Source organism: Astyanax mexicanus, chromosome 4 (assembly GCF_023375975.1).
Source record: "Astyanax mexicanus isolate ESR-SI-001 chromosome 4, AstMex3_surface, whole genome shotgun sequence".
In the NCBI taxonomy this organism is placed as follows: Eukaryota; Metazoa; Chordata; class Actinopteri; order Characiformes; family Acestrorhamphidae; genus Astyanax; species Astyanax mexicanus.
This window is the reverse complement of record NC_064411.1, coordinates 57,898,488-57,921,844: the sequence shown is the minus strand read 5'-3', so window position 1 is coordinate 57,921,844 and position 23,357 is coordinate 57,898,488. Positions and strand designations below refer to the sequence as shown.

Sequence of the window (23,357 nt, the reverse complement as noted above, 5' to 3'; positions counted from 1 at the left end):
TTTAAAAAGCTTAGTTTTAACACTGCTTACTAAAACTGTGGAATTTAAATTGAGCTCGGGCTCAAAATCAGAGTTTATGGGGCGAGTCAGGCTGGATATTTTGGATATTATTATTTCATTGGTTTTTAAGGCATTCACAACCTAATCAATAATAATTAATAATCCAATTTATAAGCCGCTTATAAACCCTTTATAAAGGTAGTCTTGTTTCAAAGTTGTACCAGTTTGTAGCAGTGTATCGTAGCTTTTTGCCCATGCACACCACGAAAACTACTATCTAAAATCTAAAACACACTCCAACAAGCATGAGCAGTGTTCCTCATACCCCTCTACACTCCTCTTATTATACAGATGATAAAAAGAAACATATGTTCCTCCAGTTAATCACAGCAGGATGCTAATTATCCAGCTATGTCCTGAACCCCACCCTCACCTCCACCTCCAACCACCTCCACCTCCCCCACACCTCCACCTCCCCCCCAAACCTGGAGAAACGCTCTGAGTTTCTGGGGTTAAATTACATAACCAGGATCTGTCAAACTGCTGGATGAATCATGCAGTAATTCTGCTGCACCACCCTGCCTACACCCGTCCACACTTACTAAACACAGGAGCATGAATGAACATGAGCTCACACACACACACACATACACACACTATACACACACACACTACACACACACACATACACACACTATACACACACACACTACACACACACACACTACACACACACACACATACACACACTAAACACACACTGTGTGTGATGTTTCCATGTTTCCATGGACTCCACCTAAACCAAATCCAACTTTTTCCTAATTCTCTGCAGAACGAACAAAGTGAGTAAAATCTATTCATTGAATTGTGATCAACTTGTGCAGAGTGGGGGTTTATAGACTGGGGGTTTGATTTGAGAGATTAACTTGTTTAGAGTCGGGGTATGTTTAAGAGATTAACTCGTTCAGAGTGGAGATTTGATTTGAGATTGACTCGTTTAGAGCGGGGGTTTGATTTAAGACAGTAACTTGTTCAGAGTCGGGGTTATTTTGAGATTAACTCATTCAGAGTGGCGGGTTGATTTGGGATGAACACGTTCAGAGTGGGGGTTTGATCTAAGATTAACACGTTCAGAGTAGGGGTTTGATTTGAGAGATTAACTCGTTTAGAGTGGGGGTTTGATTTGAGAGATTAACTCGTTTAGAGTGGGGGTTTGATCTAAGATTAACACGTTCAGAGTAGGGGTTTGATTTGAGAGATTAACTCGTTTAGAGGGGGGGTTTGATTTGAGAGATTAACACGTTCAGAGTGGGGGTTTGATTTGAGAGATTAACTCGTTTAGAGTGGGGGTTTGATTTGAGAGATTAACTCGTTTAGAGTAGGGGTTTGATTTGAGAGATTAACTCGTTTAGAGTAGGGGTTTGATTTGAGAGATTAACACGTTCAGAGTGGGGGTTTGATTTGAGAGATTAACTCGTTTAGAGGGGGGGTTTGTTAGAGTGGGGGTTTAATTTAAGATTATCTTGCTTAGAGTGGGTTATCTTTGGGTTCACGCTCTAGATCTTCCTCCTACCCCACTAAACTCTGTAACCTCCATCAGATCAGTTTACAGAGGCCTGCAGACCCTCTCAGCCCCCTGTAGGCTGGATTAGGTAGTGACATTCTCTCCAGAGTTCAGAGATAATCCAGAGATCAGAGCTCATCACCTCAATCACAGCCGACACTAAGAACCTGGATTAAGAGCAGCAGCTCTAGAATAACCGGAGACGACTGAACTGCTGAACATCTATTTACAAAACACCCAGAGCAAGAGCGCAAAAACCGAGATATTACCATAAAATTAGAAATATTTCATTCAAAACCAAAAATAAAACAAAAGTGAAAATCAAACATTTAGAAAAACTTTGTATACCTGATTCTGAACAAGGTTTTTCCAGTTTTTCATTTATTTATAACATTGGGCATAAAACTAAATACCTAACACCAAAATGTACGTTTTTTCATTCATTTACAACTTTTTTACCATCACATAACAAGCACTTTTTTGGCAGAAACCAAACAAAAGTGAATTTTTGTCTGAAACTGAAATCTAACATGGAGTTTTGGAATTAAACAAAATAATTTTTGTCAATTTTTATCATTGCATGTATATTTTGTTCTTGGCACAAACCAAACAAAACATTTTTTGCAGGTAAATATATATCAGTGTTAGTGTGAGTGAGTCTGGGGGCGTGGCTGAAGGTGTGGGAGGTAACTGTGATTATACTGTACAGGGAGGTAATTAATCACAGGGACAGTGATCGGTGATTATACACTACAGGACAGGAATAAACCCTACCTTTAGTGACGTGACCTTTACCGTGACCCTGCAGCGTCACCGTCCTCCCATTCACAAACACCACCGCTATCCTGAATTAATTACAGCTCGGCTAATTACAGTCTCCATTACAATTACACTCGCTAATTAGCTTAGCGACTTAGCGTGATGTCACCGAGCAGGAGGGAGCGAGGGAATGTCTGTTTAAAGAAGGGAGGATAAAAGAGAGAGAGAGAGAGACGGCAGAAGCCTTTCTTTTTATTGTCTTAATAAAGACAAGACGAGTCTTAAAATAAATACATATAATTTAATATATATTCTTTTATTTATTATTTTGACCAAAATTCAACAAAGTGGAACTTTTGACCAAAACCGCACAAAAATAAACTTTTGGCGGAAACCAAACAAAGTTTTTGGCCAAAATTTATCGAGGATCTCATTATGTACAGTATATCATATCTTTTATATATACACTGCCAAAATTCATGGGATAGACACCAGTGACAGAAACCTGTATAAACATATTCAGTATTCAGTATCAGACCTTTGCCAAATATTTCATTTTGTTCGGCCAAAAATTCATGCTTAACAAAGTGAATAAATCCTGATTAAAAAATCAGTTCTGTATTTAGGATATGGCCTTTGGTCAGGAATTTTGTTAGCTATTTGTTTGTGGAATAGTGACAAAAAAGTGGCAAAACTTTGAAGGAAAACCTTCAAAAATGTAAATTTTGTTTGTCAGGATGAATAAAAACTTGTAGAAATTGTGTTTGGAATTCGGCCTTCGTTTTTGGTTCCAGCCAAAAATTCAAATTTTGTTCAGCTTCAGTTTTAGCCAAATATTTTGTTTTTGTTGATTTTGTTTGGTTTCGGTTGTAGACAAAAAAATCGATTTTAGTAAAAAAAAACAACTATTTTGTTTGGTTTCGGAAAGATCAATTTTGCTAGGTTTCGCTTCATCCAAAAATTCTATTTTGCTTGGTTTCGATTTCAGTCAAATATTCAATTTTTTTCTGTGTTTAACAAAATGTTTATGCACTGGTGAAAAAATGCAAACAATTAGTTTGGTATTCAGCCAAAAAATCTTTTTTTTTTTTTTTGCTTTCGGTTTTAGCAAAAATTAAATTTTGTTTATCTTCGGTTTTAGCCAACAAATTATTTTTATTCGGTTTCTGCGAAAATGTTTATGCAGTGATAAAAAATGCCCAAAATGAATAAAAACCTGCAAAAAATGTGTAAAAATGTATATTTGGCTTTTAGCCAAAATTTCATTTTGTTTGATTTGCGCCAAAAACAATATACACTGTTTATATCAATATCGGAACTGAATTGTAACGACAGAAATTGAGAAAAATATTGTGATTTAAATGTTGCCCATGTGGTCCAGCCCTGACTTCAGCACAGTAGATCTACACAGCTTTAAAACCGATGAGTAAAAAAATGATGAGTTTCTTTGATTTTACCAAATTAAAAACCTCTGGAATATAATCAAGAGGAAGATGGATGATCACAAACCATCAAACCACCAAACTGAACTGCTTGAATTTTTACACCAGGAGTAAAGCAGCATAAAGTTATCCAAAAGCAGTGTGTAAGACTGGTGGAGGAGGAGAACATGATGCCAAGATGCATGAAATTAAAAACTGTGATTAAAATCAGGATTATTCCACCAAATATTGATTATTTCTGAACTCTTAATACTTTATGAATATGAACTTGTTTTCTTTGTATTATTTGAGGTCTGAAAGCTCTGTATCTTTTCTGTTATTTCAGTCATTTCTCCTTTTCTGTAAATAAATGACATATACAAAAATAAATAAAGAGATAAGCAGGTGAATCTCTTATCTCGTGAGAGCAGTGGAGACTCCAGGCTCTTCTGAATAGAATAGAATAGAATAGAGGAGTAATGGAATGAAGGGGCTCCAGCAGGGGGGCGGGGTTTACTCACTAAAACAATCAGAGTGTCCTCCTACTCTAACCGCATGACATCATCACACCGGGGATGATCTAATACAGACTGGGACACACACACTCACACACACATTTATACACACACACTTATACACACACACACACTGAAATGTAAAAGCCCACAAAGGCCTTATAAAAGCTCTTTATGATTGTGAGATTTTAACAGTCACGCGAAAAACAAAAGTATTAGGTTTATATGAACACACTTACGTTAATCTCACACCCTGTTTAAGATGCTTCACAATGCTAGCTCATTGCTATCTTACACCCAGACAACAGTCTGTTTCTACTGGTTTAAACAGCAGCAGAGCTTCTGAATATATCTACACTGATGGGCGTGGTGTTCTGGAAATGAGGTGTGTTCAGGTACATTTCTGGAGTTTTATCTTGTTTATCTTGGTAACAGAAAACACAGGTGCGCCACTGACTGAATACAACCTAGACAGACGCCAACAGTCAGACGTTCATCGCTATCTCGGTAACACAGGCGCCGTGCCGAGCCGAGCGTACACCCCCACTTATTACACACACATGAACACACAGCAGCACAAACCCAACTTTTACATCAACAATAAACAGAATAGTAAATAAAATAACATTGCTGTTCCCGTAAATGAGCTGCTGGAGCTCCTTCACAGCGTCAACCAGCAGCTCAGTTTCCTCTGCTGAGAAGAGTTTGTTGAACACGTCCAGGTAGCTGCACCGTTACAATAGCAATACACCAAAGACAGAGCTCACCTGACTTCAATGCAAATGCAATATGCAAAGCATCGAATGCATGGTGTAAAACTCGCCATCACTAGACACTGGAGCGGTGACGGTAACGTGTTCTCTGGAGTGACCAATCGGGCTTCTCCATCTGCTAATCCGATCTATTGGACGAGCCGGTGTCTAGGATTGGCATTTGCCAGGAGAACGGTGCTTGTCTTACTGCATCGTGCCAATTGTAAAGTTTGGTAGAGGGGGGATTATATTTTTTATATTATTAGCACCATATTTTACAAACTATAAGGTGCACCAGAAGGCGCACTATCAATTAACGTCTATTATCTAGTCTATTTTTATAAGTTTAAAAAAGCCAAGGACACACCCTAAAGAAGTGGGCGTGGCTAAATAACGTTTTTTTTTACAGTGAGCTGGAGATAACTGTCATTTTCAGTGATAAGCTCAATTGCAGCTACTGGAACTGCTTGATAACTCCTGTGATGATTGAGAAGATAAAACCGAAACTTCACGTGAAGCTCTGCTACTTTTTAGTGCGTGAGCATCAGTTTAGGAACGTGAACTGTTCAGACCAATCGTGCAAAGACATCACAACTAAGCGTGAACAGTGAACAGTCAACATCCAGAGATAATGAACCCCCGCATCCAAACCCGTTGTTAAAAAACCTCTACACTTGACTTCATGCATTAACTCAGGCGTTTTAAAGCTTCTCTAATCCTCTAATATCAAGTTGGACGGTGTCCAGAACCAGGTCAAGGGCCACGCAATGGACCGCAAATCAGAACTGGGGTTCGGGGAGTAAGTATGACATCATGCAAAAACAGTGAGGTCATCCTAAACTACTTCAGAACAAACATGCTGAGACAGACCCTTGTGCTTCTACTTAGTGGCCACTTTATTGGAAACACCGACTGAATCAATGTGTTCAGTCCCCTCACTGACCGATAGGTGTTTTCAATAAAGTGGCCAATGTATTTCCACTCACTGATTGTCCACTTTAAGGGAAACACCTACTGAATCAATGTGCTTCCCCTCACTGATTGATACAGTAGCTGTTTCCAATAAAGTGGCCAATGTGCTTTCACTCACTGATTGGCCACTTTATTGGAAACACCTACTGTACCTTGTGCTTTCACTCACTGATTGGCCACTTTATTGGAAACACCTACTGTACCAATGTGCTTCCACACACTGATTGGCCACTTTATTGGAAACACCTACTGTAACAATGTGCTTCCACACACTGATTGGCCACTTTATCAGAAACACCTACTGTATTATACCAATGTAGTTCCACTCACTCACTGGCCACTTTATCGGAAGCACCTACTGTACCAATGTGTGTCCACTCACTTATGGCCACTTTATTGGAAACGTCTACTGTACCAATATGCTTCCACTCACTGACTGGCCACTTTATCGGAAACACCTACTGTATCAATCAGTAAGTGAAAGCACAAGGTACAGTAGGTGTTTCCAGTAAAGTGGTCAATGTGCTCCTACTCACTGACTGGCCCCTTTTCGGAAACACCTACTACAGATAATTCTACAGAAAATTGTGGCCAGTAAGATACAGTTAAGGCTAATAGGAGTTTGATGGTGGTAATAAGTGAATATAGCGGCACGTTTATGGTTAAAGTGAGGGATATCGTCTTTCTTTAGGTATTATTTTTTATAAAAGAGGAGATTAAGAGGTTTTTCCTTCATCCGAGCCAAAAAAACACTGAACACACGAATAAAAACACGCCCGTCAGACATGCAGCATCACGCAGCAGAGAGAAAGCTGGTAAAGCTTGTAAACTCGGGGAGAAGAACACGGTGAGGAGCTGTTCTGGCAGCCGGCTCCTCCTGAAGGTCAAACGCTCAGCTCTGAGATTAAAACCGATGAGTAAAAAATGATGAGTTTCTTTGATTTGACCAAATTAAAAACCTCTGGAATTTAATCAAGAGGAAGATGGATGATCACAAACCATCAAACCACCAAACTGAACTGCTTGAATTTTTACACCAGGAGTAAAGCAGCATAAAGTTATCCAAAAGCAGTGTGTAAGACTGGTGGAGGAGAACATGATGCCAAGATGCATGAAAAAAAACCTGTGATTAAAAACCACCAGGATTATTTCACCAAATATTGATTATTTCTGAACTCTTAAAACACCTACTACAGATAATTCTACAGAAAATTGTGGCCAGTAAGATACAGTTAAGGCTAATAGGAGTTTGATGGTGGTAATAAGTTAATATAGCGGCACGTTTATGGTTAAAGTGAGGGATATCGTCTTTCTTTAGGTATTATTTTTTATAAAAGAGGAGATTAAGAGGTTTTTCCTTCCTCCGAGCCAAAAAAACACTGAAAAAACTCCTGAAGGTCAAACGCTCAGCTCTGAGATAACGCCGGAGTTTCAGGTGAACACAGACTGAGCAGAGACATAAATCTGATCTGTTCTTTACTCCTCTCTCTGCGGAACAGACACGTGCAGACTCAGAGTTAATGCTAAAAACACTAAAAATACCAAAACTAACTCAAACAAGACAAGAAAACAACTCTTACAACTGCATTTATATCAGTGCCTCGAGAATACGGGTGGGCGATGTGGCTTTATAATAATAATAATAATAATACAATGTTTTTTTGCTAGACATTTCTGATCTGTTCTGCAAAAACAATATTCTTGCCAACTAGGGGTGCAAGAAAACATGAATACATCAAAGTTTTGCAATATTTTGTTTTGAAATACTACAATTATAATGATTAATAGTTGAGACGTTAAGTGGTTTTATATGTATGAAGTGTAGGCACCTGCTCGTTAGCGAAGTAGTGAATAAACTGTAATTGAAAAAGGAACTTACGGGATATAATTGCAATACCAGGTTTTTAACAGAAGTGGTTCATTTACGCTGCATTAACACTTTTCTTATAAACTCATATAAACCTTTTCTAACCTGGAATTGTATATTGAACCACTGTTACTGTTCCTTCTCCCTGGTGGAGATGCACTGAGCAGGTTATATAATCACAGCTTCCAGACTCTGATCCAGAAACTCTCCCCAGGGGTTTAAAGATCACTACCTACAGCGTCTTCACCTGTCTGACCTCTCTGAGCCTGTTTACACCTGGTATTATCATGTGTTTTATATCTGTTTAGTATCTGAGCGTATTTCGTTCAAATTTTTAAATATGTTTACACTTACTTGCAATAATTATAGAAGTTTTTTTAACAAAATCTGGCTAAATCCAAAGATTTGAAAAGTATCTCCATTCATTATTCTGTAGGTAGAGGAAGTATTGGACACGTCCAGGTTGCTACGCCGTTAAAATAGCAATCCGCCAAAGTCAGAGCTCACCTGACTCTTAAAAGGAATGATGAGCAAGAGACACTCTGATTGGTTTATTTCATTTTATGCCCAAAATTAACCACATTTATGATTAATTAGGATAATTAGTAAATGCCTTTTAAGCATTTAGAGCCGAGCAAGGTGCACTTTTCCCGTTGTTATGATAGCAAAGACACACTGACACACCCTAAATCAAGCTGCACAGTGCACAGTTCATATTTGACAGCTCGCCAAAATATGGCAAAAATAGGGCCTTGGGTCTTACCGCAAGAGGACACTACTTTTGGGTAGTGTACCTCTTGGTGAGGGATCATTAACTGCTAGACATGCATCTACGACACACTCAAAGACTCATATTTTTCCCAGTTGACACACTTTGACAGGGGGCGCATCATTGGACAAAGAGAAGCAAGATGGTTTTGTTGTCAAATTGCCCAGGACCTATATGGTCCAACTAGTCAACTAATGTCACCTTCTCCAGGTTCTGTTTGGGGCTGCCTTTGAGGTGGACTGAAGAGTTCACAGTGTAAACTGCTGGTGTGTTTGATTGATGATCTGAGGAGCATCTCATACAGTGAGAGTTGGTCACTCCTAGTAGTGATAGGAGGAACATTACTAACAGTGATCTCAGTGATCTGTGCAGAACATCCTGCAGATCCATGTGTTGCTGCTTTCTCTCCTGCAAAACTTCCAGCTGATAGCAGCAGCATTTTTCAGCAGGATAATGATCACCCACACACAGCAAGGGTTTTCCAGGAACACAGTCTCCACCAGATTGCAGCACTTCCTTGTGGACGTCCTTCTGATCTCCAGATTTATTGTTTTATCACAAATCTAGCATTAAATCAGAGCAGCTAGGACTCAGCTTCAGCTTCAACCTACGAGTGTAGAGCTACAGGATCTACAGGCCCAGCTGTAGCAACATCTGTGTGTAAATGTGCTGCATTATCCATGCAGAATCTGTAGAACTTCCATACCCAACCGTCTCAATCTCATCTTATATCCAGCATATAAGAGTGAATAGATAATAATTCACACACTGTAGATGTAACTCATGTCTGAGCAGGCTGAAAATGTGTTGAGGTCTTACGGACTGCCCTGTTCCTCATAAATCCTCTCTCAGAAGCATGTTTACATTTCAGCAGTGATTTTATCACCCCTCACACATTTATCCTCCGTATCATCCTCCTGCCAGGATCTGATTGGCTTCTCCACTCAGGAGAACCACTCTGTCTTCTTCTATCGGCCTTGTGTTACTCTGAGGAACACTGTGGCCCAATCCTATTTCCCATATGAACCCTTGTCCCTTGCTTTTAAGTGTCGTCCCTTCTTTTGGCCTTTTAATTGGACTATCTAAAAAGACAATTAAACAGCTACAGCACATTCAGAATGCTACTGCCAGAGTTTTAACCAGGTCTAAGATAACAGAGCACATCACTCCCGTCCTAAAATCTCTTCATTACCTTCCTGTTAGTTGCAGAATATTCTAATATTTTAAAGTTCTGCTGATAATCTATAAATCACTAAAGAGTTGTTGTACGAACTACATTGTAGATCTGTTTAAAGAATACAGACCCAATAGATCTCTTAAATCCATGGACTCAGGTCAGGTAGTTGAACCCAGAATCCAGTCTAAACATGGAGAAGCAGCTTTTATTCATTATGCTGCATATAACTGAAAAAGACTCCAAGAAAGTCTAAGAAATGTCCCATATATAGAATTGTTCAAATCTAGGTTAAAAACTAATGCTTTTAACTAAAGCGTTTTATTTCACTGCACTTTTTATTTTTATTGTATTATTTTACTTTATTTTGTATTAATTTGTTTAAATCTTTGTTTTTTCTTTTTATTGCACTTTATTTTTAATAAAAAATTGTTCATTGTTTTTTTTTTTTTTTTTAATGATTTAAAGTGCCATTGTGTAAAAAAGTGCTATACAAATAAACTTGCCTTTGCAATTGATGCTGCCCTCAAGTAAGCACAAGTGGCTTGGGCTGATTCTCATATTATACTCAGCAATCGGGGTGTTGGAACATGCATTTTAGGCTAATTTCTGTATTATACTCAGCAACTAGAGTGTTGATACATGCATCTCAGGCTGATTCCAATTCTTGGCATATTCATCTCAGGAAAATTATCATGTTATACTCAGCAATCGGGTTGTTTGGCGCATGTATTTTAGGCTGATTCCTGTATTATATTCAGCAACCGGGGTGTTGGCACATGCAGCTCAGGCCAATGGCTCGTCCAACATCCTAACCTCACAAACCTAAGCTGTTTTAGCTGCTTGCTGTCTTCTGTTGACTCCAACAAAAGCAGGAAAAACCCTTTTTAATACCCTAGATTTCAGACGTGTTTAGGGTGGAGTGAGAAACTGGATACACAGCATTATATTTCAGCCTATTAAGACTCATTACAGCTTTACATACTAAAACCACAAATGTGCTTCAGGGCGTTTTCATACCTGAAAGTCCGGATCAAAGTCTGAACTAAGGCTGATGTGTTTGTTAAAGTGTTTACCGTATATTTTTCTAACAGATGCACGTTATATATCCAGTATGGTATGTTTTATGCCAATATTTAATACATAGAGTGTGTTATTAATATCATTACATGTTGGAATCGCTGCTTTTTGGTCATATCTGTTCAAAATCCCTGTATTTTATGGAATATCACAGTAGAAAAACATTGCATCATCAGTTCAAAATATTATTCTGTCATATGTCACATCGGTATCGCAATATTTTATATAATTTTAGAGTGTGTTACATTTTTGGTAGGTGACATTGAATACAAATATTAGTTGTTTTTGAAACATAGACACTCTAAGCTTTGTAACCTATAATCAAATGAATAGGGTTAATAAACCTGCAGTGAAGAATATTGAATTAAATAACCACTTTTAGACTTAGCTACCCATTTAACTAAATAGTGCCCATTTCACCATTAGAAAGCAAGACTGCATATTTTAATTTCAAATGCAATCTCAGTGTTTCAGGAGATGTGTTTTTTTGCAATCTGGTGGAGACATTCCTCTTTAGTAAAACAGATGCCATAAAGTATCGTGCAGAATCATTTAGTGATAAATAGAGTATTGCAGAATTACAGTATCGCAATATAATTCTTCATCATGCATCCATTCATGCTTGGGCCTTACTCGATTCTGCCTCAGTGTGTTGTAAACAATGCTGGTACATAAATACACATGTAAACACACAGTGTAAAACACCTCGACCCAGCTGTCCCACAGCCTCCAGCACTTCCAGATTTAATGTTTAGGTCCTGAGGTTCAGCCAAGTCCTGTTTACTGTTCCCCTCGTTCCTCTAACGCTGGAGTTCGGGAGGTTAAACGCTCGGTTTGCTACTTATGAAGGAAATAAATCTGTCACTTTTCTCTCATTCAGCTTCAATTAGCTTCCTCCTCTCGGCTCGGCGGAGAGGGGGCGTGTCCCAACATCCTTCACTGAGCAAGTTCACACACTGCATTCCCCAACTGGTATGTCATTAACACACACTCACACTCACACTCATCAACTTTTGTTTAATACCCTGTCAGTACGCAGAGTCACGCGTATACAAAGCCCATGCCTCGCATGTATTACGCAACGTACGCCAGAAAACACGACTGCAAGAAGTTAATGATTTATTGTATAATGGATTAAAGTTTATTGTGGAAAACTGTTCAAAACAATTAAAAAGGAGGTTCTATCTACAACCCTGTTGGTTCCTCTATGCTGGATATAAGATGAGATTGCGAGGGTTGGGTTTGGAGGTTCTACAGGTTCTGTATGGATCCTGCAGCACATTTACACACAGATGTTGCTACAGCTGGGCCTGTAGATCCTGTAGCTCTACACTCGTAAGTTGAAACTGAAGCTGAGTCCCAGCTGCTCCATAAATGCTAGATTGGTGATAAATTTGGATAAATCACAACAATCACATAGCAAAGCTTCAGCATCCATCTAGTAAGAACCACATAAAAAACTACAGCGTCCATTGAGTAACCAACCACTCAGCAACTCCACAGCAACAACCTAGCAACACTACAGCATCCATTTATAAGCAACCACCTAGCAATTCCACAGCAATCACTAAACAACTCCACAGCAACCACTTAGCAACACTACAGGGTATATATAGTTATCAACCACTAAGCAACTCCATAGCAACAACCTAGCAACTTCACAGCAACCATCTAACAACACTACAGCATCCATCTAGTAAACAACCACCTAGCAATCACTAAGCAACTCGACAGCAAACACCTAGAAACTCCACAGCAACTCTACAGCAACCACTAAGCAAATCCACAGCAACCTCCTAGCAACACTACAGCATCCATCTGGTAAGCAACCACCAAACACCTCCATGACAATCACCAAGAAACACTCCATCCAATACTTTGAGATATTGGGATGAGTTGGGGCTGGTGATCTTCATCCATGCAGCATCCGTCTTTTGATCTTCTGATCTCCCTTATTACGCTCTTGTTAAATGCCGAATGCAGTCAAATCCTTACAGCAATGCGAGTCCAAAATCTAGTAGGAAGTCCTATCTGGACTGTAAAGACAGTTACTCCACTAAATAACTTCACAGCAACCACCTGGAAACAATACAGCTCCATCTCGTGAGCACCCACCTAGAAACTCCACCACAACCACCTAGCAACAATACATACACCATAACCACCTAGGAAATCCTTACAGCAATGCAAATCCAAAATCTAGTAGAAAGTCGTGTCTGGACAGTAGAGACAGTTACTCCAACAAAAGCAGGATAAACTCTATGCTTTGTCCCAATGCTTTTTTCCATGTAGTTTATGTAATATTTATAGTAATATTTGATATGATGACAGCAGGAACTGCATGTATCCTCTACAGATGTGGTGGTGTTCAGGGTGGTGTTCAGAGAAGCAGCTCTTCCTCCGCCGCCAGCGGTTTGAGTAATCTGCGGTTGCTGTGTGCCAACACTCTGCCAGCCGCGCCAGTGTTTGGGTATTCTTGTGTTTGTCTGGGTTGTTGCGGTGCCAGGCCTGCCAGGACCAGCCCGGGCTGGTAATTGAAGGAGTGTGGTGGTAATGTGTGTGTGTGTGTTATTATCTCCAGGGTAATGAATGAATCATGTAAATAACAGGTTTATAATTAACCCTCCCGGCAACATTCACTTGCGTTCAGCACATACTGTACCATACGTGTCGTAAACACAAAATTTCTACATACTAAACCGTATCGTCTTTAAATGATGAGTCCAGGTTCTGTTTGGGTTTTGACGACAGTCAGGTTTTAGTATGAAGGTCCGGTGGTGAGCACTTCAATCCTTCCTTTGACCTGGACTGAAGAGTTCACAGTGTAAACTGCAGGTGTGATTGATGATTGATTGATCTTATCTGAGGAGCATCTCATACAGTGACAGTCGGTCACACCTAGTAGTGATACGAGGAACACTAACAGAACATCCTGCAGATCCATGTGTTGCTGCTTTCTCTCCTGCAGAACTTTCATTTTTCAGCAGGATAATGTTTACCCACACACAGCAAGGGTTTACCAGGAACACAGGCTCCACCAAATTGCAGCACTTCCTCCATAAACCTGCTCTCCAGATTAATTACCAATCCAGCATTTATGGAGCAGCTGGGACTCAGCTTCAGATACGAGTGTAGAGCTACAGGATCTACAGGCCCAGCTGTAGCAACATCTGTGGGTAAATGTGCTGCAGGATCCATACAGAAACTGTAGAACCTCCAAACCCAACCGTCTCAATCTCATCTTTTATCCAGGATAGAGGATCCAACAGGGTCTAAACTAGATCCTCCTTTTAGTTACAGAACAGTTTTACCCAATAAACGTATTAATAAACATATTAATAAAAAGTCTAAAATAATGCCGTTTATCACAATACCAACAAAATATCATCAATATCGTCCACCTCTAACTGCTGCACTCTGATACACTGTGATTATCTCTTAAACATTAAACATTATCCTGATCTTAAACCAGCTGTAAACTATTAACAACAACAGCAAGACAACCCAACGCACAGCCTGGATAACAAGAGCTCTGACAGCCCAAACACACACACTCTCACACTTACACACACACACATACACACACACACACTCAAATACACACTCTCAGCAGAGTATAACAGTGTAAAGAGTTTAGAGTTAAAGAGTGTTTACCTCGAAGAAGCTGCGTAAGAAATATATCACACTCAGCATGGTGAGAAAACCATGGAGGAGAAAAACACTCCACCTTCCCTCACTCTCCCTCTCTCTCTCATTCTCTATCCCTCTCTCACTCTGTCGCTCCCTCTCTCCGCCTCTCTCTGTACTGTAGCCTTTCTGCTGCCGCGTGCTCACTTGTTGCTATTTTGATGAGTGCTAAGTACTGAGAGACAGACACAGAGAGAGAGAGAGTGGGTGAGAGACATACAGATAGAGATGGATACAGATAGATAGATAGATAGATAGATAGATAGATAGATAGATAGATAGATAGATAGATAGATAGATAGATAGATAGATAGATTTAAAAAAGAGCTAAAGAGTCAAACAGACACACTGACAAACAAAGAGAAAGACAGACAGACAGAAAGACATATCAAAACCTAAACAAATGGACAGAGAGGTAGACATAAAGATAGACAGACACCATATGGACAGCTAAACATACAGATGGATGGATGGATGGATGGATGGACGGACTGACAGACAGACTAAAAGATATAGACAAATATACAGATAAATAGACAAATAAGAGATAAATATAGACACATACAGATAGATCGATAGATAGACAGACAGAGACAGACAGATAGACAGACAGACAGATAGATAAAAGGAGAGCTAAAGTCAAACAGACCTACTAACAACCAGAAAGACAGACAGAAAGGCATATTAAAAGCTAAACAGACTGACAGACAGGTGGATAGATGGATGGACTGACAGAGACTGAAAGGAAGATCTAGATAAATATATAGATAAATAGACAAGCAGACAGATAATTAGAGATAGACAGATAGAAAAAGGTAGACAGACATACCGAGCAAAACAACAGAACATTTAGCAGGTGAACGAAAATTATAAATTGATAGAAAGACAGACAGGTAGACAGACAGACAGACAGAGATATACAGCTGCATCACAGCAGTACACTCAGCAGATATACACAAACAATAAACTGGATGTGTTTCTTTTTCTACAAGCAATAAATCAATATAGTCTGTACTGATAAACCATGGGGACTGCTGATTGTTGATAATGTCCTAATATTGATCAACTCATTTAGAAACTCTGATCAAACAGACTGTCGAACTGCAGACAGACAGTGTGGGGACCTGTCCTCTACACACACCTTTCTACACTGAGCTTCAGCAGTGGCTGAATGGCGCCCTCTGCTGTACAGCAGCAGTGTGTACTACAGGAGATCTGATTAAATCCCCAGCCAATCATCTTATCAGCTGAGATCAGAAAAACCACAGACATGCTGAGATAAAAGACCTGAAACACAGTAAACATCTTCATATCTGCTGAATTACAGCATCATCACACACACCACAACCAAGAAAACACATTCTTGATCTTCAAAGAGAGACTGGAAGGATTTACATATTTCTCTCTCTACATCCCATAATATCATTATACTATTGAAAGAATAAAGAGGAGTTTTAGAGAGAGAGACAGAGAGAGAGACAGAGAGACAAAGAGAGAGACAGAGAGAAACAGAAAGAGACAGAGAGAGAGAGAGGGAAACAGAGAGACAGAGAGAGAGACAGAAAGAGACAGAGAGAGGGAAACAGAGACAAAGATAGACAGAGAGGGATGAAGAGAAAATAGAGAGAAAGAGAGAGATAGAAAAAAGAGACGGAAAGAGAGAAACAGAAAGAGAGAGACAAAGAGAGAGGGAGACAGAGAGAAAATTGAACAGAGAGAGAAAGACAAAGAGAGGAACAAAAAGAGAAACAGAGAGAAAAAAGAGAGAGAGAGATAGAGAGAGAGACAGAAAAAGAGAGAGAAAGAGAGAGGGAGACAGAGAGAAAATTAAACAGAGAGAGAAAGACAAAGAGAGGAACAACAAGAGAAACAGAGAGAAAAAGCGAGAGAGACAGATAGATAGATAGAGACAGAAAAAGAGCTATAGAGAGAGACAGAGAGAAAAAGCGAGAGAGACAGATAGATAGATAGAGACAGAAAAAGAGCTATAGAGAGAGACAGAGAGAAACAGAGAGAGAGAGAGAGAGAAACACAGAGAGAGAGAGAGAGAGAGAGAGAGAGAGAGAGAGAGAAACAAACAAAGCTCCTGTGTGAACAGGGCGACGGTTAAAGAGCTGTTTTGATTGGTCGATGGAGTAAAGAGGTGCTGAGATCAGGTTGGACGGGAAGGTTTATTCTGTTCTTCCTGACAGTTAAAGATACAAAAGAGAGAGAAGAGTAAACAGAGAGAGAGAAGAAAAAGGGAAAGAAAAGGCCAAACAACCGTTCCGCTCTATTTAGCCCACAGGAAGCGGGGTTATCCTCAGCCAATCGGCTCCTCTACATTAAACTAAACCACACATGTTGGTTCTGCTATTGTTGTGGGGACCTTCCATTCATATAATTCACATAATAATAACTGTAGCTAATTTATATTACACCTAGATATACCTAGACAATATGATCTTGGCAATATGACAAAACACTGAATTAAAAAAAAGACCTTTATTTGGACATATTATAGCATATGATATAATATGTAACACCTGTAATTAAGATTTTTACCAGATTGTAACAGCAAGTAAGTCACCCCCACTCGCTACACACACAAATAAACGTAATACAGGTACGCCACTGACCGCTTAAAACCCTGACAACAGTTTAGCCATGCAGATTAAACCATTGCTCATTAAACACACACACACATATGGATGCAAATCCTGCTTTTACATCTACAATACACAAAATAAAGAATAAAATAACATTGCTGTTCCCTTAAACAAAAAAGCGCAGCGCTGTTAAGATACAATTGTGCCAAAGACAGAGCTCACCTGCCTCTTAAAGGTGACAACTGGCACTCTGATTGATTTATTCAGTATCTCGGGGTCAGGTAGGTGCTGAGGTCAGTCAGTGGATATGAAAGGCTTTCCGGCAGCGGTTCAGAGCTAATGGACTGTAAAGCAGGTCGGTTTAGCTTTTCGCTCTCAGGACACTTAATACTGACCTAGTTGGCAGAACTCAAAACTCAGAGCTCCAGCCAGACCCGAAATACGAGCTACAGCAGCATCAGTACAGTAACACTCAGTCTACAGCCGTCTAGCTCCGCCCACTTCACTTTCATCTCACTGCCAGGATTCACGACTTAAAAAGAATTAACGAATTATACCCCACCAATTAGCACGGTGTTATAGTATACTGGGTGCAAACCCAAATTATAAGATCCAGTGAAGGTATTCAGTATTTTATAGATTACGCTAATAATATATATAAATATAGAAAAATAAAACGAAAAAATGTGAAGAATGGTGCTAATCATGTAATTAGCACCATTTCCATCAGTGTAATTATAATATTACACTGAAACTGAAATTACATGTTTTCTCTGAAACAAGGCAAATTACTGTCAGAAATCATATGCTTCTATGAGCTGCTTGGCTCCTCCCATATTGTGACATCACAACCAGGAAACCCGAAAAGAAACCGCTCTGGCTCCACCCCTCACCGGTCAGCCCCCACCAGAGCCCCACCCACTAGATCTGTTAAAGAAACGCCATTTTAGTAAGCTGGTTGAGAAACTCAGTACACAGTACACAGCAGGATTAGCCAGCAGACTTCGTCTGAGGGAGGGATCTCTAACTACTGTCCGTGGCAAATCAGCAGAGGACAAAAATTAGTTTTGTGCTTCTATCGCAGCTAAGCGTTAATTAGCTTGTTTGTGTTTTGCTAACACTTAGTATGAACATGGGGCGTGGCTAGCAACAGCTTTTAGCATAAAAGTGACAGAGCTCTTAAACGGCTCATTCTAAAAGGGACTGAAACTGTTAAGAATAGAGCTGTGAGATCTTTATCTTTACTGTGAGAGTAATTTTGTGTAAAGAACTTCAAGAACAATCTTTTATATTTATATATAATTTATATATAATTTATTGTCATGCAACTTACTAAATAAATGGATAAATGATGAACCAGACAGAACTGGAAAAAAGTGGTTTCCACTAACTAATATTCACATTAATAAATCAATAAACCAGGGGACTCTACTCACTCCTGTTACTTTTTATGTTTTGCGTAACAGGAATGAAAGTAACAGGTGTAAGTTTTTAGCATAGAATTATCAAAAACATGAAAAATAGCTTAATGGCGGCTATGCTAATAGCATGAGGACGCTGAGCACATTCTAGTGATTTTCCCAAAATTTGTATTTTAAAAATAAACAAATAAGATGTAAGAATTAGTTTAGGTAACAGGACTGAGTGTTGAGATTGAGCTCCTCAGTCATTACAGTTACAATAAGATCAAATATACAGAAAAAAAACTAATGAGGGACTTAATTCTGCTCTTCCCATGATCTTCAGAACCAGAACCAGCTGATGTCACTTCCTGTTGTAGAATGTTCCAGAGGGTACGTGTTACGGTAACAGGACTGAATGAAACCACAACACAGGGACACAACTAAAATGTGTATTTTAACTTAAATATTATGTATTTATACTGAAAAATATATATTTTTAAAGCATAGATTATGTTTGGATAAACACAACAACGCAAAAAAAACATACACATTACATTTCTGAAGGATTTTAATAAATATATTTCATGGTAAAGTTTATAGTTAGAGAGTGGGGTAACAGGTAACAAATGCTATTTTTTCAGAGGTCTAAGTAGTTTTTATCAATGTTTTTAATACATGTCTTACTTTTGCAATTAGGTCAATGTACAAGACACTTTGATTAACAATAAAATGTATTTTAAATGTATTTTGTGCACATTTATACATGTCATTTCCTGGGGAGAGAAACGGCACTGATTCTGTGGAACGGTCTGTATGTAATTTAGAGTTCCCGGGTTGCAGGGGGTTTTGATGTTGGGTTGGAGGTGTGAGGTGAGGTAAAGCTGGTACTGACGGTCTGTGTGTTCGTAGAGAGTTTATGAAGGTAGACGTAGCGCTGGCCGTGAGAACTGAACTCCAGCGGCGTGAGAAACAGTGCAGGAACAATACACCACTCTCCGACCAATTACACCACGTCTACATATCTCACGCTGCTGCCCAGACGACCGAGCTGAAGGAGTCTGGAGGGTCAGATCAGAACACCAGCAGCTCACTGTCCTCCACAGCTCCGGAGATTAACCCTTTCATACCCGAATATAATATATATAATATACAACACTTCAGTTTCTGAATCAGTTTCTCTGATTTTGCTATTTATAGGTTTATGTTTGAGTAAAATGAACATTGTTGTTTTATTCTATAAACTACAGACAACATTTCTCCCAAATTACAAATAAAAATATTCTCATTTAGAGCATTTATTTACAGAAAATGAGAAATGTCTGAAATAACAAAAAAGATGCAGAACTTTCAGACCTCAAATAATGCAAAGAAAACAAGTTCATATTCATAAAGTTTTAAGAGTTCAGAAATAATCAATATTTGGTGGAATAACACTGGTTGGTTTTTAATCACAGTTTTTTTTCATACATCTTGGCATCATGTTCTCCTCCACCAGTCTTACACACTGCTTTTGGATAACTTTATGCTGCTTTACTCCTGGTGTAAAAATTCAAGCAGTTCAGTTTGGTGGTTTGATGGTTTGTGATCATCCATCTTCCTCTTGATTATATTCCAGAGGTTTTTAATTTGGTAAAATCAAAGAAACTCATCATTTTTTAAAGTGCTCTCTTATTTTTTCAGAGCTGTATGTACTTTTGACCAGTAGGCTGTGACATCATATTTAAATTGTTGAAGTCTTCTTTATTTTTTAATTAGCAACCAATATTGTGTTTTTAAAATAGCTATATATTAAAAGCAAACAATTATACAGAAGAATAACTAATTTATTTGAAGTAATACTGCAGTGTTTCTTCTAACAATAGATTTTTTTAAAGAGTTGGATGATGTAGCTTAATTCATGATTAAAATAGAACTGCTGAGGTAAATATATGATTAGAATTACACTGTTGAGGTACATGTATGATTAGAATAGCTCTACTGAGGTAAATATACGATAAGAGTGGCACTGTTGAGGTAAATGTATGATTAAAGTAGAACTGCTGAGGTAGATTCTTGATTAGGATAGCACTGCTGAGGTAAATTCATGATAAGAATTATATTTCTGAGGTAAATGTATTATTAGAATAGTACTAGTGAGGTAAATGTATGATTAGAATAGCTGTACTGAGGTAAATTCATGATTAGAGTGGCACTGCTGAGGTAAATGTATAATTTGTATAGCACTGCTGAGGTAAATTCATGATTAGGATAGCACGGCTGAGGTAAATGTATGATTATAATAGCACTACTGAGGTAAATGTATGACGGGAATAGCTTTGCTGAAGTAAAAGTATGATTAAATTAGCACTGCTGAGGTAAAATTCATGATTAAATGAGCACTGCTGAGAAAAAAAATCATGATTAAAATAGCACTACTGGGGTAAATGCATGAGCAGAATAGCAATACTGGGGTAAGTGTATGATTAAAATAGCACTGCCAAGGTAAATGTTTTGTGCTTCGTTGGTGTTTTTGTTGGGATGTTAAAAATGTTAAATGTACAATAAATAAGGCTTTTTAAGTCCTATTTATGTCATTTCAATGCAAGACAATATATAGCTACAGTAATTGCATAATGATGCATGATTACATTTTAAAAATACAAACAATATTTTAAAGATATATGTTTTAGACAGTAAAGGGTTAACCCTGTGTTGATCTGGATGGTTCACAGCTGTTTGCAGCAGTTAAAGCCAGAATCCTGTCAGTCTGAGTCGTTGTGAAATCACTGCTTTTCTTACAACACAGAATAAATGTTCCTGAGCTCCGGAGATCAATCATTTATCATAAAACGCCTGGTAACATCTTTACAGCTCTACGATTCGCCATGCCGTCACGGACAGATTCACCCCCTACCATAAACACATGTTCAACACACATTACATACCATCAGCATACCTGTCAAGTTTTAGATTTAAAAATAAGGGATATTTTCCTCTGTCCGCTTAAAGCCGTCCCACCAGCCCAACGAAGGTTCAGTATCCCTTACATTTTAAAACAGGTTTACAAAAAATCTAAAATAACCACATGTGAACCACTTACACACTACAATTAGATTATCAGAATCTGAAATGTTGTGGACATTCCTACATATGTCATTCTTTTAATACAGTTAAATTAAAAATACTTTTCTAGATATTAAAAAAAGTTAAGATTTCATGTCTTTTTTTGGCATAAATGCACTCTTTTATATTATATAGTTTTTTATTTATTTAATAGATTTAAAATTGAACAAAGGGTGCACAAATTCTGCAAAAAGCTTTTACTAAAAGGACATGGACCAGATATATTCCATCTGTAAAAATTAGTCCTAATGGCCTACACAATTAATAAATTTTAATTAATACTTCTTCCTTTTGATCACTCCTGATCAGTTCAGTTTATTTCGGTCCTCTCCACATTTCTGCTTAAACTGAGTCACAAGCTGTAATTTTTTTATTTTAAAAGGTTTAATCTGTGTGTTTTATTTTGGAGACGAGTATTTTTAAACAGCTATCAGTAAAATCTCATCACAGTTTACATGATTAACCTACCGTTACCTTTCTTTTAGAAAAATCGCTGAATATCCAGATCTGTTTTAACATCAGCAGCTCCAACTAGCTGCCTGAACTCACAGCGACGGGGGGGGGGCTTCACCACGCTGACCCTCCTTTGCAAGCTGATTGGCTGTTTCTCCTGAAAGGCGGGACTTTCTCCTTGAACCGGCTCCACGATTGGTTAAGAGACACAGAGCGGTCAGTGCCCTGTCTCCTCAATAATATATATGTTTTTTTTATCTTAATATAATACGGGAAATTTACGGGAAAATACTAATACGGGAGGACGGCGGGAAAGAGGAGTAAAATACGGTAGTTTCCCGGCCAAAACGGGAGACTTGACAGGTATGCATCAGAACTATATACTGATATCGCAATAAAAGATCTAAACGCTTTCGAAAGTGCGGTTCGGCCCATGGGATCTGAACTTTCAGCTCTGAGAAAGAAGCAGAAATCAGCTTTAAGTCTACAGGTTCTTAAAACTCGTCCAGTGATAACTGTGATTACATCAGTCACGCTTCAGTTTTTGTAAAAATATCTAATGTTTTAATAACTTGCCCAAGGCACTGAACTATTGTACGGTTTTCAGCAGCAGAGAGATCCTGTTTCTTTCCCATATTGCTTGAAACCTGTGGCCTGCTTAATAGAGTGGAACAACTGTTATCATTGGGAAGTTTGTCCAATAAAATTGGATTCATACTTAAAGGAGTATGACTTATCCACCTTTATTTAAACTCGGAGTATCATAAACTCGGAGGAATCATAAAATCGCAGGTAAGAAAATCAAAGGTAATAAAAAAAATTATAAGAATGCAACTAAAGATGAAAAAATTAAACTAATAAGCAATAATTTAAAACAATAAAAGAAGAAAAAATAAAACAGACTATAAAAGGAAGGTAAGAGAGCAGCTAAAACAAACTAAAATAAAAAAATCTAAAAATTAAATAATGCAAAAAACTACTCAAAAATCATAAAAAGAATCCTTTAATTTTCCCAGAATTCATCAGTGCATCTTATATCCGATGCTCCTTATGTATAAACTCAGTGAGAAGCAGTGAAGTTTCTCCAGCACTAAGGCTGGCTGCAGCAGCATTAGCATTAGCCGCTAACCACGCTAAGCGCTAGCTCTTTCATCGTTCAGAGGAGAGTATATTGTTGGACTGCAGTCTGTGTGTTTACAGTGTTAAAACAAGCTAGGTGGGACAAACCGCTAGCTAATATAGTGTAGCTAG

At 38.4% G+C, this 23,357-nt stretch overlaps 1 protein-coding gene and 1 long non-coding RNA gene across 3 annotated transcripts in view; one reads left to right on the top strand and one right to left on the bottom strand.

Moving 5' to 3' along the window:
* The window catches only part of arhgef4 (Rho guanine nucleotide exchange factor (GEF) 4), a 113,435-nt gene that overhangs the window by 69,674 nt on the left and 20,404 nt on the right, over positions 1 to 23,357 (bottom strand). The window contains exon 1 of one of the 2 annotated variants that reach the window (XM_049476719.1): positions 14,528 to 14,649. The exons of the other annotated variant lie outside the window; for it this stretch is intronic. Within the exon in view, the coding sequence (XP_049332676.1) occupies positions 14,528 to 14,566 (39 nt within the window). The 5' untranslated portion in view covers positions 14,567 to 14,649. Of the gene's footprint in view, positions 1 to 14,527; positions 14,650 to 23,357 lie in introns of those variants that run through there. 2 annotated transcript variants of the gene reach the window in all.
* LOC125801081 (uncharacterized) overlaps positions 19,525 to 23,357 on the top strand; it is a 156,342-nt gene continuing 152,509 nt past the window's right edge. The window contains exon 1 of the long non-coding RNA XR_007438578.1: positions 19,525 to 20,180. This is a non-coding gene — a long non-coding RNA (uncharacterized LOC125801081). The remainder of the gene's footprint in view (positions 20,181 to 23,357) is intronic.